At 36.6% G+C, this 16,168-nt stretch overlaps 1 protein-coding gene across 1 annotated transcript; it reads right to left on the bottom strand.

Moving 5' to 3' along the window:
- Nucleotides 1–676: 676 nt before the first annotated feature.
- ppm1f (protein phosphatase, Mg2+/Mn2+ dependent, 1F) lies at nt 677–15,984 on the bottom strand. The gene is made up of 8 exons (XM_065250904.1): nt 15,835–15,984; nt 14,809–15,059; nt 11,723–11,859; nt 10,698–10,900; nt 6,782–6,970; nt 5,968–6,111; nt 4,879–4,972; nt 677–3,661 (listed from the first exon to the last, which is right to left on the bottom strand). The coding sequence occupies exons 2-8, from the start codon at nt 14,982–14,984 to the stop codon at nt 3,345–3,347; spliced, it is 1,260 nt and encodes a 419-aa protein (XP_065106976.1). The 5' UTR covers nt 14,985–15,059; nt 15,835–15,984; the 3' UTR covers nt 677–3,344.
- Nucleotides 15,985–16,168: the final 184 nt, after the last annotated feature.

The raw sequence follows: 16,168 nt of genomic DNA, 5'->3' as shown, positions 1-16,168 counted from the left end.
GAGCTCTATTAAAGTAGTTTGATAAGTGCACTAAAGTTAGAAATTGTTAGATAAAGTTTTGATTCATCCTGAAACAGGGGGGGTCCAAATGTAATGAAATTAGGAAACTGTGGTACATAAAGGTTGTTTTAAAGTCAAATTTAGCTGATATAATGTGATAGACTATGGATTTAAATACATCACCCACTTAAAGAAATAAAATACTGGATGTAATAAAATATATTATATAAAAATACAGTTCCTCTTGTGTGTTTATTTTTGTTCTTCAAAATTTGCAACACTATAAGCCCTATGTTGTTTGTACCTAAACAGTCAAGTAATCATGACTAAATGCATAATCCATAAACTTAAAAATTCAGGTGAAATTAAATAAAGCTGTGAGGAATACCCAGAAGCTCTTGCACCTGAAAAAGTTAATAGATCTTAACGGGGAGACCCATTACTCAATTGAGAGAAAGAGTTTACTCAATCAGCTGAGTTCAGTCAACTTATTAGGGTTTTCCGTTTGAGTCCCATAAATGTGTTTGTAGGACAGTACAAATCAAATAAAAGTTTGTGAACAAAAGCGCATAAATGTGTGATTCTCATGCTCTTGTTTTAGTGACAAATAGACCAAAACGCTCATCTGTGGCAATCACTAATATAGAGAAGAAAATGAGACATCAGACACAGAACGTGAAGTGAAATACAATTTATTCACATTATGTCTAATTATAGCCAAATGTTTGTTTTAAATCATGAAAAAGAGGCACGAGAATGATTTTCAATACTGCATAAAAAGCCCACAGAAAAATATACTAGTACAGCTATTATGTTTTAACAGACACTGAAGATGCTGACATCGACATCACAACATGCAAGAACATTGGTCAAGATACAAGTTTCACCATAGTACACTCAATGTGAAATCTATATTATTTTATTCAGTAGAAAACTTTACGAAATGTTACTTGTACACAACATCAGTAAATGATATGCAACATTAGATAATTAAAATAAGATAAGGCACTTTATCATGTACTGTGGGAGTGTCTTTCACATCCACCATCTGTTCCCATGATATTTATGTTCACTCTTTAGTAGTAATACAAACAGCAACAATTACAAAATGTCCTGTGAAAATACTGCAGACAAAAACTACTCTAGCATAAAATCTAATGACTTCATCGTCTTTACTTTCTCCTACGAACACATAATTCAGTGCTGCACTTTTCAAATGTTATAATACGAAGTACAAAAATGCATTTAATATTTAAGTCAACAGTGACACATACATGTTGAAAAAAGTGCCAAGTTATATTTGGCACAACAGTGGACATAAGTTAAAGTAAGGCATTTAGCACATTATTGATGATTATTTCTGATGTCACAAAGGTCAACATGTCACATTTCCTAATGAACCGTATGCGATAGCATGCATAGATTTAAGAAATGAAAACACGTGGGAAGGAAAAATCAACACTATATTGTATAGAATGTACATTTTCATCCTATATTAAATTGGGTTTGGCACAATTGCTACACCCAAAAATGCTGGGTTATTTTTAACTCAGCATTGAGTCAAAAATGAACGAAGCCCTCCTGTGGGGTTGTAATTTAACCTAAAATGCTGGTTGTTTTAACCCATTGTTGGGTAAAATATAAAAATTTTTGGTTTAAGTTAACCCAATGGCTGGGTTCGTCCCTATTTGGCCCAAACGCTGGGTCATAAATAACCCAATATTTTTTGGAGTGAAAGTTTCTGAGCAAACATAATATTTTGCATTTTTAACATTTATAATTAGCATTACCATCTTGATTATTTTTAACCCAATGCTGGGGTTATCCAACGCATATTGGGTTAATCAGTAAACCTATGCTGGGTTGTTTCAACTCATGGTTGGGTCGACAACATCCCAATATAGGTTTATTTATAACCCAGCATGTGTTCTGTCCAATATTTACCCAGCATTGGGTTAAAAAGGGACAAATCCAGACAGAAAGTGTTTATATTTGACCCAACGATAGATTAAGACAACCCAACATGGGTCAAATGGGTTGGGTTCGTCCCTTTTGCCCTAATGCTGTGTTTAAAGCCCCCTGAATCGGAAGTCAACTTCAGTTCTGTGTTGTGACGCATTTCCAAGTGAAATGGAATATACGAGGAAAATAGTGGGAGTGGCTTGTGTTTCCCACTGTGCTTTGATTGGATATAGAAAAGTAGGCATTAAATGGAACTTGGAGCAGACTGACAGATGGAGGGGGCGGAGTTACTGAATAGTCCCGCCCATGCCATCAAGCTGACATCATGAGAGAATGATCACCACAAGGCGGAAGTGCATTTTTTAGATTTTGACTGAAGTTTGCACACGAATAAAAAATAATGACTTACACTGATACACTTTTATAATAAACACTGCAATATTTTATAAAAAATAAGAATAGTCAGTTTTGATTTCATGGGGTCTTTAAAGTAACCCAACACTTTTTTTCCAGTGTAACAGCTCAATAAGACTCAATCCTCTTTTACGCTCAGATTTTCAATGTGATCTCAGACTTTCTCTACTATACAATATGAAAAAGTTTAAATAGGCACAGGCCAGGGTTGAAGCATTTACTCAGAATGCACAAACTAAGCCGACAATCCATTTATTAACCAAATCGACATATCATGGTCCTGTCTTCACCGTCCTCATGCAGTATCCAGTAGGTTAGCTCTATTCTGGGCCCTGGCAACTATATCAGCTACTTGTCACAAGGCTTTCAAAATATTAATCGGCCGTAACACGAGAAGTCTTGCGGCATGCAGGACGTGCGGTTCGCTGGGCAAAATATCTAACCAAGATAATATAACACCCCACTACGCACAAGCCAGTATTAACACTGATAACAAAAAGGCACTGTGGTAAAAACTAAAGCACGTTTATAAATAAAAAAAAGTCGGTCGAGGTTTACCGAATGGGAGCACTTTTCAAAAACTGCTTTTCAAAATTTGCAGTAGCTAAAGAGAAGTGGTTTTGGCAAAGTTAGACACCGACATACAGTTTTGGCACGTAAAGGAACTTGTTTACACAGTAGAGTTAAGCTATAAATACTTTTATGAAATAAATAACAGTCTTAAACCTACAACACTGGGTTAGCACAAATGCTGAAAGAGATCAGAAAGATGCCAGTGTGGTCCGAAATGCGATGCCACATCTGTGAGACCTGTATTATCTTCCCTGTAACAGGCATTGGTCACCTTTCTTTTGCACATGTTTGAAAGGTATTACATTCTGTCAGATAATTTAAGCACCAGTAAATGAGATAAGCTGTTACCAGGCAACTTTTTTAAAGACGGACTTGTCTTGGTGAATGAAGGCAAGTTAACACTTAAAACTTTGCAAAACCTCGGCAGATCCAGAACTCGTATTGTGGGTCAAAATTTTCTCCGGTTCTTTAAGAAACACCACTAGAACTGTAATGTTATCACTAGAACCGGCTGCTTTGGCTTGGGCCACCAGACTTTGAGCTACATCCTCACCGGAGCTCAGAGCCTCCAGGACCAATCCCGGGACGTCTACGGGCTGAATCACGTCGAAGAAACCATCACAAGCCAAAAGGATGTAGTCTTCATTGCCGTTCAGCTTTACTGAGGAGCAATCAGCGTCATTAGAGACGTATGGCTTCTGATCAAAGTCACCTGTTGAGGGACAAAAAAAAAAAACTTACTATTGAAATGCACAGAGCATAGGGACATCAAATAACCCTTTTTCCACCAAAACTGAAGCGAATGCTTGGCCAGACCTGCTATTTGTTCGGTTCAGTACACAAAATCCGATATCCGCCGTGTTATTCTGTCATTTTTTCTCAATTTTTTCCCAAAACGCAATAAACGGCATTCCTCCTTTTCTGCAGAATGCAATAAATCCACTCAACCAATCACAGCGCACCATTCCATGCATTGTAAAAAACAATGGCGGTGTGTTGATTACACAGGGAATCCTAGTTTTCCTCATCTACTTTGTACTTCGTGATTTACAAACAAACAAAAACAAGATAATACTTTTGATGGCATTGATAAACCTGTGGTGGTTTTCTGTGGCGGAGAAGAAACGTAAGCCCTTAAAATCAAATAATTTACGTGAGAGGCACTCAGGTGAAGGAAAAATGCCGGCTGTTGGTTGTTCTCCCGACAGCATCAAGCTTCTGTCATGCTAACACATTGACCCCAGCGGATCTTATGAAAAACTTTCCATTATTTTACGTAAAGTCGAGCAGGACCAAACATTTAACAGCTGATCGCTGTCAAAAAAGTTCAGCGACGATGTCCCAAGTTTAACCGCAGCAATGACAGTGTTCTTAATATGACAAAGTAAGTGTATACAACAAGTCAACTAAATGAATATAACATGGCAAAGATGAATGCACACATATATATTGATTCAATAGATTTATAGCATTATGGATTTGAACTTTTTATGTTATTATAACCTAAAGATGCTATGTGAAAGTTTGTAACAGAAAATAGTGGTTTTCATCTGATCACTTTCTTGGTATAGAATTTTTTTACCCAAATTAGTCAGAATGGATTTATTGCGTTTTGGAATGGAACCAAACTTGTCACATGTCTTTCAAACTGTGGTCTGAAGTGGAAACTCCTCCTATTGATGTCACAGGTTTTCTGGTTTGAAATCAGCAAGATTTTAGGGCTGAACCAGGATCAGGGCATGGACCCATGTTTTTGTTCCAGATTACCGGTTTAAACTCTGGTGCCAGCCCCGGAGGAAAATAGGTTAATGAGTGAAAACTGAGTGATGATGCAAACACATAAAAAATGGACGGTGTGGACTGACTGACAGAAAAAAATCAAACTTACTATGTCTGGTCATATTTTTTACAATGATGCAATATATTCACCTATTGCTCGGGAAACTGCGTATGTGCCATTCACGCGCCAGCATCCCATGAAAGCAATGCATCCACCCAGATCCTCAATCCTTTTCTTCTCATCCTGCACAGCCACAGAGGAAAATTTTCACCTTTTGGCACAACCTTTTTAAGGGACACTTAATGTTTTTTTGAAAATATTCCAATTTTCCAGCTCCCCTAGAGTAAAACAATTGATTTTTACCGTTTTGGAATCCATTCAGCTGATCTCCGGGTCTGGCGGTACCACTTTTAGCATAGCCTAGCATAATCCATTGAATCTGATTAGCTCATTAGCATAATGATATTACGCAGTGCCTGAAAATAGTCCCCTGCTATTCAAAGTAACAGTGGGGACTATTTTCAGGCACCGCGTAATATCACTACGCCTGCTGCAGCCATGTTACAACAGCAAAGTCCTTGATGATTACACCAGAATGAGAGTATAGTTCCTAGACATATCTGTCTAGAAAATCGCAACTTTTAATTTTCCATCGGTCTTAGTACACGATGTAACTACAAGAGTCAAGTTTTAAATATGAAAAATATCGAAACTCTTTGGATATTTTTTTAGCACGATGCTAATGGTCTAATCAGATTCAATGGATTGTGCTAAGCTATGCTAAAAGTGGTACTGCCAAACCCGGAGATCAGCTGAATGGATTCCAAAACGGTAAAAATCAAATGTTTAACTCTAGGGGAGCTGGAAAATGAGCCTATTTTCAAAAAAAAAGTGGAGTGTCTCTTTAACACCTATAAACGCAGAGTAAAATTTATTGCATTGAATTACTTTTCCTGTACACATTCAAACTTGCTATGTTGTTTCACTAGATTAATTTGTTTTGCATATAGTGTAACATAATTTGTCCCGTCAGGAATGCTGATGTGAACTGTGCCTCTCTAACAACTCTTCTGATGGTGTTGGTATTTGGTTTCTGTAATAACTATGCATTATACATCGCTAATATTGATTGGGCCTGTGGTCAGCAGTGGGTTCCTCTGTCTCGCATTTCAGCTGCTTACAGAGAACAGATGAGAATCTGATACCGCAGTCTCTAACGGTCGGGCCGTCTGTCTTACCTCTCTCTCAGGTTTGTGTGGGTCCATTAGGGTCACCGGTTCTCCCTGTCTGACCAACATAGCTTGAGAGTCACCCAGCCAGGCAACGGTGAGCCAATCAGAAGTCAGCAAAAGTGCAACGCCAGTGCTGCCGCTGCGCAAACGCTGCAGATGACAAAAAACAAATAGTTAGTTTCAATTACAGAAAGTTAACTGAATTCTTGTATATTGCTTGTGATATAAGAGAAACAGAAAGTGCTTACTCATATCTGTACCTGTGGAGGCAGACAGAGCCATGCAACAACACTGCACTGTTTGCATATCATGAATTTAACCACAAGGTCAACGCGGACATTTTTTTGTCAGTGTTTGTTGTAGCGTAGGAAGATTAGACACATATATGAAAATATTTCTTTCCACTGTGAATTTCCACATGCAGCGTCTTGATAAATATGCTCAAAGATAACCTAACTGTGCGCAGTGTTTTCAAAACTAGATGTGTTGATAAAGTAAAATCAATGCAGTAAGCCTTTACTGGAAGTATGGAAATGTAACATTTAAACAAACACAAATTGTTTGATGGAAAATTAAGAAATATGTAAATCGCTTTGAATAAAGGCGTCTGGCAAGTGCGTAAATGTAAATGTAAGCAAATTTGCACATTTGGACAATGACCAGGTTTATCATAAACCTTTATCCATGCCAGCATGAATGCATGCAGTCATTTAAACATACTGTATAAGAAGCTAAAAAGTTTCATATTCATTTTAATATGAAGCGTAACACTCAAATTGTTATACTGATAATATTATTTATAATTTTTCATGTTATTTACCTCTCTCTTGGCTTTCAACTTGAACATGTCATCTGTTTGTGTAAAGGTGTTTTTGAAGGCAGTGGTAACATCACTTTTTAGCGCCTCCTGCTGGCTCAGTACAACATGCAGGTGAGTGGCTGCATATGTGGCCGCGTCCATCCCTCCATGACCATCAAACACAGCGTAATACTCTCGCTCAACACCATCCTGAAGAAGACAAAAGTGAAGTAAAAAAAAGACATGAAAACACAATTGACCCCATTTAATTTTCTGTCACTCGGTGGGCGGACCAAAGTGGTAAACAACAACAAGATCATGGGTTAGTTTTTTAGAGCACACACAAAATGATAAAATATATACTGTCTGTGAATGCACTGACTGAACTCACTTAAATTTCTCACAAATTTTGCCTATATGTGTGTAAATTATAAGGATTCATGATTACAATTTAAAATTATGTTTTCATAATCAATTATATCTGGTAACACTTTACCATAAGGTTGCAAGATGAACAAACAACGAACAATAGTTTTTCAGCATTTATTCATTCTTGTTAATGTTAGTTAATGTCAGTGCAGTTTTTCATGATAGTTAATACATGTTAAGGGTTTAAAAGTTTAAACTAAAAACTAAAATTAACATGAACTAAGATTAATAAAGGCTGGAGAAGTGTTGTTAATTGATAGTTCATGTAAGCGAATGCATTAACGAATTGTTAACAAATACAACCATATTGTAAAGTGTTACCATTTATTTTAATATATTTATGAAATTAAAACCTTAATCAGCCTTTAAAATTATATATTAATATAAATTAATTTATCGTATCACTATTATTTAATTTCTCTAATAATATTATAGTTTTTTCCTTAGATAACGCAGTCGTGGCCAAAAGTGATATCCAAACTTTAAATAATTGCTTATTCGCTTTTTATTCAAACATTTTGTGAAAGATGCATTATAATTTTGGAGTATAAACTGAAGCTCAGTTTTGAGAAGAATTCAAGGAGGCTTGGCAAAAAAACAACTGCAAGACAGCCCAGAACAATGACTACAAAATATTACAACTAAAGAGGACCAAGAAACATTAATAACAAATGAAATTGTAGACAATGTATGCCCTTTACTTGTGAGCTTTAAGTTTTTTTGTATATAATAAAACCCAGATTCCTTAAGAGGCATGGGCCGGTATGAGATTTTGGCAGTATGATAACCTTAAGGAAAAATACCAAGGTTTTACTGTGTTGCCATTGCAACACTAAAACTAGGGCTGGGTATTGTTAGGAATTTCACAATTCGATTCGATTCCGATTCTTGAGGCTTCGATTCAATTCGATTCGATTCAATTCGATATTGATTTGTTTGCTTCAATATCGATTCAATAATAAGTAGATACACAAGTAATTAAGTACCTGAGTAGCCTATATTTTAATTTTAGCTTTTAGTGCAGACTTGAACGGAGTGCAGCTGCTGTTTGCCATCTTGCTGTTTTGGTAAAGCGTGTTTTGGTAAAGCGTGTCTTGTACAACGCTGAACGCTCTCACTAGAGCAGGCTATTCAGTAAGTTTGTCATGGGGGCCAGTTCATGAAAAGCATCTCAAATAAGGGGCCGAAGATATATCAGTGATTATGACTACATTTATATTTAAACTGCATAACAACAAAATCAGTGCATTGTACAATAGGCTTTTTCTACAAACATGTATTTTCAAACTGCATACAACAAAATTAGTGCATTGTAAGATGTCAAAGTAGGCTTTTTCTACATCCAGACATGTTCATATGTTGTATTTTAAAACTGCATAACAAAATAAGTGCACTGTAAGATGCTTTAATTTACATTTAAAGGGGTAAATAAGAGCCATATCACACTCATTGAGAATTTAACTTATTTACTCACTTTAGTACACATAACAAAAAAGTTTACAATATGTAACATAACATTGTTTTATGCTGTTTTTGTCAAAGCTAATTATTTCACTACCTCTATTTAAACTACAATAGCCATTAATAATTGGCAAACATTAGTCTAGCTTCTAATAAGAGAAATTATACTTTTAGATTTCGCTAGAGCAGTAAAATCACGTGTATGTTTGTCAGTAGATATGCGTTCAGTGGTGCAGGTGTTGGGCGCGATGGGTGATTAACTGTTACTAACCGTTTCAATGCGTTTCCTTTATTAAGACATCTAATGTCATTGTGGATAAGCAAGTCATCATTGAGCCGACATATCAATGTATATGGAAATACAAGGAGTTAAAACAGCCATAGAGTCCGTGGTCTCACCACTGTCGCGTCTTGATATGCGGGCGCGAGCGGCTCGCGGTAGACCAAAGTGCGAATATAAACACGTGACACAGCTGCTCGCGCCAGTCACGTGACGCGCGCTCTGCATCTCATGCCGTAACAGATGCATGCTCATCAACTCGTAACTGTAGGGCCCGTTGTCCAACTACATTTATTTTAATTCTACATTTATTTATTCTAGAGATGTCTTTTTCACAGACTACATAAAGGGCCGGATCAAATTACCTCGGGGAGCGGGCGCTAGAGTGTTGCCCACCCACAGCGCCGCCACTGGCCGGTATGCTGAATCGATTCATAGGATTTGATGAATCGATATTGAATTGAGGAACAAATAATTGCAATGCATTGATGAATCGATATTTTTACCCAGCCCTAACTAAAACGTGTATCCAAACTAGGGATGCTAAACAATTAATCGCGATTAATCGTTAGCAGAATAAAAGTTTTTGTTTACATCATAAATGTGTGTGAACTGTGTATAATAACTTTGTATAAATAAAGGAACACACATGCATGTATATGTTTTAGAAATGTTTACATGTGTATATACATTTGTATATTTATGTATAATTTATATTATATATATAAATATAAATACTTAATATATAAAACATTTTCATAAAATTATACATGAATGTGTTCATATTTATATATATACATATTTATTATACACAGTTTACATACACATGTGATGTAAACAAAAACTTTTATTCTGCTAACGATTAATCGCGATTAATTGTTTAGTATCCCTAATCCAAACAACAACTTTTTTAACTGGACACAATCAATTTTATTTTTTAAACAACATACACCATGTATGCAAGGTAAAAATAAAGCCTTTACATTAAAATATTACATTTAAACATCAAATCAATTACATGACTTAATGTTTTATTTAATTTTGTGTAAACACAGCTCATGCATTGGAAAAATACATGGTTTTGAAACCATCGGTATACCTTGAAACCGGTAACTAATTTAAGATAACAAAACTGAGCTAATATTTAATGCATAGGGTTAGATTTTTTCTTAAATACAATTAAATGCATTCACAAACTCCCATCTAGGACTGTCACAAGTTAAACAATCGTCTCATTGCTATTGTTTGACCTAATCGCAATGATTGCACATTTCTTTAAATTCCAAATTTTGGGAAGTTAAGGATGGTATTCTTAAGGATCTGTAAGGAATAATTTTTTTTGCAGGCACTACAGACATGTGGTCCAGTACTAATATAACCTTAGTATGATTGGCTACTATTTTGGCTAGTTATTTTTTAAATTTATTGTTTATTTCGTATGAACAATTTTTTAGAAAATAACTATCTTTTGAAAGTTATAGTCATTAAATAAATACTTTTAAAGTATTAATATTTACTGCAGGTAAACCTTGCAAAGTATTTAATTTAAATAATTACAACAATAAAATAATTTCATGAACAAACTAAAAAAAAAATGTATGAGAATTAAATGTCAAAGCAATAAAACAGGCAATTATTCGTCTTTACCATCACAATTTATTAGGCAATTAACCGTCAGCCAAATTTCATAATCGTGACTGCCCCACAATGCTGTGTGCAGACCATACTCTTGTATATTGTATTATAAGTCTATGTTTGGGTTCTCACCTGCAGCCCTAGAAGCTGGTTAAACTCTTTCAGGATCACATGACGGTCCTCCATCTTCCTGCGGGTGTTTCGAATGGCGTGTACGGAACAGCTGTGGCTCTTTGAAGATGGAGCCCCGGGATTGGGCATCTGTTTTTGCCAGGCCACACCCACCTCTCTCAATTTATTTAAAAAAATGCGCTGCAATGGCTCAGACTGTAACACTGAAGAAAGGCAAAAACACAATGACATGTAAGATAGGGCTGGGTATAGATTCAGATGTTCCAAATCGATTCCATTTCGATTCACAAGCTATCAAATCGATTCGATTCTCGATCCGATTAACGACTCGATTTTTATACTCAATTCTCGATTTGACTCAATGAATATAGATTATATAGAATATTATATTATAATATATTATAATATAGACTGAATGAATGAATGAATGAATGACAGGCTCGCCTCTCGCTCCTTGGTAACGTCGCGCAAGGCAAAAAAAGGGTGACATGTAGAAAACTAGTAATTAGATTAATGGTAATCTTACGTTCAATGTTTGCAGAAATAAAATCGATTCGTGGCCTGTGAGAATCAATTTCGAATCAACCACAGAAAAAAAACAGATTAATCGAAAAATCTTTTTTTTGCCCGGCCCTAATGTAAGATATGGCTACAGTTTCGTTTACGCTGTTGTTTTTAGAAATTATTTAGATTATAATAAGAACATCATATGTTTAGATTGTCATAACATTATCAAAAGAATCTCCTCGGTTTTATAAATAAATGCATGTTGATTCACCTTTTCTTCTTTCTGTGGTTTTATTCAAAGCATTCAATTATACATTTTAAATTGCTTACATTTACTTATCAACCAAGACATGTTTTTTAACCCGTAACAGACTTCTGTTAAAAAATAGGCAATATTAGGTATGACAAAAGCACTTTGTAACAAATTATCTTTGTAAGTCGCTTTGGATAAAAGCGTCAGCTAAATGCCTAAATGTAAATCTAATGTCTCAAATATGTAATGAAGTAGTAATGCTTACAAACTTCTTGTTCTTGCCGTTCATCTTCCTCTGTCTGTTCAGGATCTGGGCAGCAGTAGTGAGGTGAAAGGTCATCTTTAAGCAATTCATTGACAGCTTCTTTACACATCGCTGCACTTAGCCAGGAGGGGGCGTTCCTTAAACATAGATAGAAATAATGTAAGTCACAAATAACAATAATATAAATGTAACATACTTTAATTTACTATGATGTAGAGGGAATGGAGACACAACAACACGATACTGAAAACGTAAGCATACACAAATGTGTCTGTGTAAAACAAAACAAAACAAATTATTTCCACCATTTCTGTGCTATATGCATACTGCAAAATATGCAGTTTTTTAAAAGTAAAAATGCATAACGTGACCAAATGCAAACTGAAACTGATCATTAGTCCCATTCACTTCCATATTAGGAAAAAAAAGAATACCATGGAAGTGAATAGGGCTCATAAATGGTTTGGTTGCTCAAAATATTTTTCTTCGTGTTCATCAGAACAAAGATATTTATATAGGTTTGTAACAACATGAGAGTGAGTAAATGATGAGAGAGTTTTCATTTTTGGGTTAACTACCATTAAAAGAAAAAAATTTTTTGGAATCCATTAAAACTTTTGTTAAAAAATGCTGGTGCTGACTGGCAACTTGTTTTTTAAACGCTTGCGGGCAAGCATTTGCAGCGTTTCTCAATAAAAACTGACAGGCAATAGATTTCAATCTTATGACATAACAGCAAGATGTTGGCCAAGAAACCTCCTTTTGTCCCACTTGAATGATGTTAGTGCATCTGACCAATTTCTAGGACTAACAAGGGTTAAACGTGACAAATCTGCAGTGAATCCAGCTCAACTTCCAGCAAAGAGGAAATGACTCTAAATGTCAGGAAGTGGGTATAACAATAGTGATTCCACAGAGCGGAAATCTGCCCAGAGACGAAGAGGGGAGACAATGAGAAAAACTAATTATTCATTTAAACTATAAAACTTTGGTGCTTTTAAATAACAGTAAAGTGTCACTAGAACCACAAAACTCAGGGTTCCCACGCCTTAGTTAACTTCAAATTCAAGCACCTTTCAAGGACTTTCTATGTCCAATACCCTCAAATTCAAGGACTAAATGTAGGGACACATCTATTACCGGAGTCTGTAATTATTAACGAATATTTTGTTATCAGAGGGCAGCATTTTATCAGAAGTTTGATGTTAGCAGCGTTTTTAAGATTTTTAAATTATTTCCAAAAAGCTCAGATTTCTAAATAAGAGAAATCTCATTCATGTCATTTCACAGATTGCACTCATTCACTTCACACACATATTATTCGTGCTTTAAGGGGTTTATAAATAAGGGCTGTTCCAGGAAAACATAATTGTGTCTGGCCGAATATTTTTTCTGTTATTTGGATGAATTTGTTATTCGTTTTGAAGCCATTATCCGTGCCCTTCCAAAAACGTATTCGGCTTCGGTCACATCCCTACTTAACGAAAAAACAGGGTGACGCGGGAGCCAGGAAGTATATCGCTATCTGAAATATTGCCAAAGACGGCGTTACAGGGACGTAGGAAGTATGTCAAGGGAGACGCAGCGTTACATACGTAACCCGAGACGTTTTCATGTGTCAAACACAACTATGCAAAAAAGCATTTTGATATGAATCAACATTTGCATACAGAAGATATAAGCATTTAAAGCGAACAGTTTAGCACATGTGCTTAAAAAGTCTAGAATTTTTATGATATTATCCTACACTACACAGGGAATAATATGGATTTTTTTTCCAGAAAACTTCTTGTATAAAATAGATTCAAGCACTTTCAATGACCTGTATCTATGCATGTATATTTTCAAAAACTTCCCAGGGCCTGAATTTTTTCGCCCAGATTCACAAACTTTCAAGGATTTCAAGGACCCGTGGGAACCCTGAAAACTAAACTAAAAATTATGTTTTCAAACTGATTTCCTGAACTATCCCCCATCTACCATTGTTAAAGGAATATTCCACTTTCATAAAAAAATCTGATAATTTGCTTACCCCATGTCATCAAAGATGTTTATGTCTTTTTTTGTAAAGTCGAGAAGAAATTAAGTTTTTTGAGGAAAACACTCCAGGATTTTTCTCCATATAGTGGACTTTTACACTTTACAGTTTCAATGCAGGTTCAAAGGGCTCTAAACGATCCCAATCGAGGCATAAAGGTCTATTCTAGCAAAACAATCTGCCAGCTTAAAGTTGCATTTAAGCATATAGGCTGACGTGCGCGTCGCCAATGTGCCGGCACAAACTGCAAGTCTGAAAAAAACTGTTATGGTGTTCCTGATTCACAACCTGTGGATGTTTTTTTTTTCGCTTAAAGGCAGTTTGGGAACTTACAGCAAAGCACAGATGACAATAGGTTTACTCAAGCCAGCGCAAGCTAGCATGAAGGTAAAGCTAATCTTTTACATTATAGAGAGGACGCTGGTAGTGACGATTCTCTCAGTGATCTACATTGTTTTCGCGTCATGTTTTGGTATCAACTCCAGCCGAGGAGGTACTAAATAAGTATTGGGTACTACGTACTGCACCCGGTGGAAAAGTCCCCAAAAGTAAATTGGCCTGACCCAAACAAACCGTGGGGTACTGGAAAATGACTGGCAATGGAAAAGCGGCATTAAAGTCCTTGGAAGCTGCACTGAAACTGCAATTTTAAAGTGCACTGAAACAGTAAACTGTTGAGGTCCACTAAAGTCCACTATATGGAGAAAAATCCTGGAATGTTTTCCTCTAAAACCTTTTTTTTTAGTTTTTTCTCGACTCAACAAAGAAAAGCATCAACATCTTGGGTAACATGCGAGTGAGTTAATTATTGAGATGTTTTTACCACACAAAGTGAGGTAAAGTGGCAAGAATGACAGGAATGTCTGAACGCTCCTCCTCTGGTTTAAAAGAACAGGTGTGTCGCAACATTTCAAACACACTTGTTATCATATAAAAACATGCTTGAGTTTTAAATGTAGAAGTAAGTGAGAAGTTAATTCAAGACATGTATAAACCCTTATTCATAACTTTCTGAGACAAGCACAGGTAAAGACAGAAAGTAACATACCTGGCTGAGAGGAGTCGCAGACCAAAATCCAAACTCTCTCCTTTCACCTCCTGCAAAGTCACTTTGCGGCTGAGTGGACTGGCCGGAAGGGGGTCTTCTGTGCCTAGCGGGTTCGGAAACTCCTCCGAAAAACTACGAAGAAACTTCTTCGCATCACCTTCATCCGTGCAACTCATTTTGGAACGGTCTTGAACACGATAGCAATTCAGGGACACCCAGAGTACACTTTAATGAAAAATCCACATAGGAACCTAAACAAATAAAATAAAGGAGTTACTTCCCCAAAACCTGCTGAAACCAAACCATAGTGTCAATGTGGAACCACAAGTAGCGCTCATAAATCAGAGCCAATAGGCTTGTTCGACTTCATGTGGCGCCGAGAGAACCGACAGGCGGAAATACCGCGAGAGCGATTAAACAAAACATACGAAGGTGTCTGCGGTCGAATCGCTCTCGCGATACTGTGATGAAATCAGCCTGCCGTTTCTTGCAGAGCCACGTAAAGTCGAACAAGCCAAATCATAACACATAAAGGAGGGCCTTTGCAACCTTCACCAATAATGTGCGTTTGGGGCGTGGCTAATCGTTTGTTAAATCGGAGGTAAAACAAATCCTTATTACGGGTACAAAAAATACAGATTATAACGCTGTGCGGTTATTAAATGACAAATGATACACAGTCTTTCTCAATTCAAATCCAGCCTTTTTGTATTGCTATGTACTTGAAAATTATAGTTTATAGTATTCGTCGCAGTACATAATAGTCAAAACATACTGCATACTAAACACCCATGCCATGTTTGCACACTTTACAACTTGCAATGTATTGCATGCAAGACGTTATTTGGTTTAATGCCTACCTGCATTAACTAAAGATTCATAAAGTTAGTAAAGCATGACACTAACAAAACTGACACTATCGCCGTGTGAAAGCAAACAACAGGCCTTGAACTATAAACAGTCCCTAATTTACCTAACAACACAAAACAAAGAGAATATAGACGTGTGTACACGCGCTGTTTATACCTTTACTGGTGTCTGGTCCCGCTTTATGCACCGACACTCCCTTTTTCCGTAACGGTGCGTGCGGTTTGCAGAACTCGTGCATGAACGCACGCCCTTCCAGACAGAAAACACAACACACAAAAGCCAACAAATCTCCGGAAGTCAGACAGGAAACACAAACATAAGCGATGTGTATGCCATCAGGATTGAAAAAGCGTGAGGCCAAAGACTTGCATATAAACAAGTCGCCGCATTGCTATCACTATGCGCTAGAGACGGAAGTGCCTTGCGCATGCGCAGTAGCTGAGGCAACGAGGCAGCGCAGGCAACGAGGTAGCGCAGTTTGAGCTTAAAA

This window comes from Paramisgurnus dabryanus, chromosome 5, assembly GCF_030506205.2.
Source record: "Paramisgurnus dabryanus chromosome 5, PD_genome_1.1, whole genome shotgun sequence".
Lineage (NCBI taxonomy): Eukaryota > Metazoa > Chordata > Actinopteri > Cypriniformes > Cobitidae > Paramisgurnus > Paramisgurnus dabryanus.
The sequence above is the reverse complement of the archived record's forward strand: the minus strand, read 5'-3'. Positions and strand labels throughout refer to the sequence as shown.

Coding starts and splice junctions, on each gene's coding strand:
- ppm1f (XM_065250904.1), bottom strand. CDS start 14,984: ATGAGTTGCACGGATGAAGGTGATGCGAAGAAGTTTCTTCGTAGTTTT. Junction 10,901..11,722: donor ACGGCAAGAACAAGAAGTTT/GTAAGCATTACT, acceptor GCCTTTCTTCAG/TGTTACAGTCTGAGCCATTG. Junction 6,971..10,697: donor ACCAGCTTCTAGGGCTGCAG/GTGAGAACCCAA, acceptor TGTCTTCTTCAG/GATGGTGTTGAGCGAGAGTA.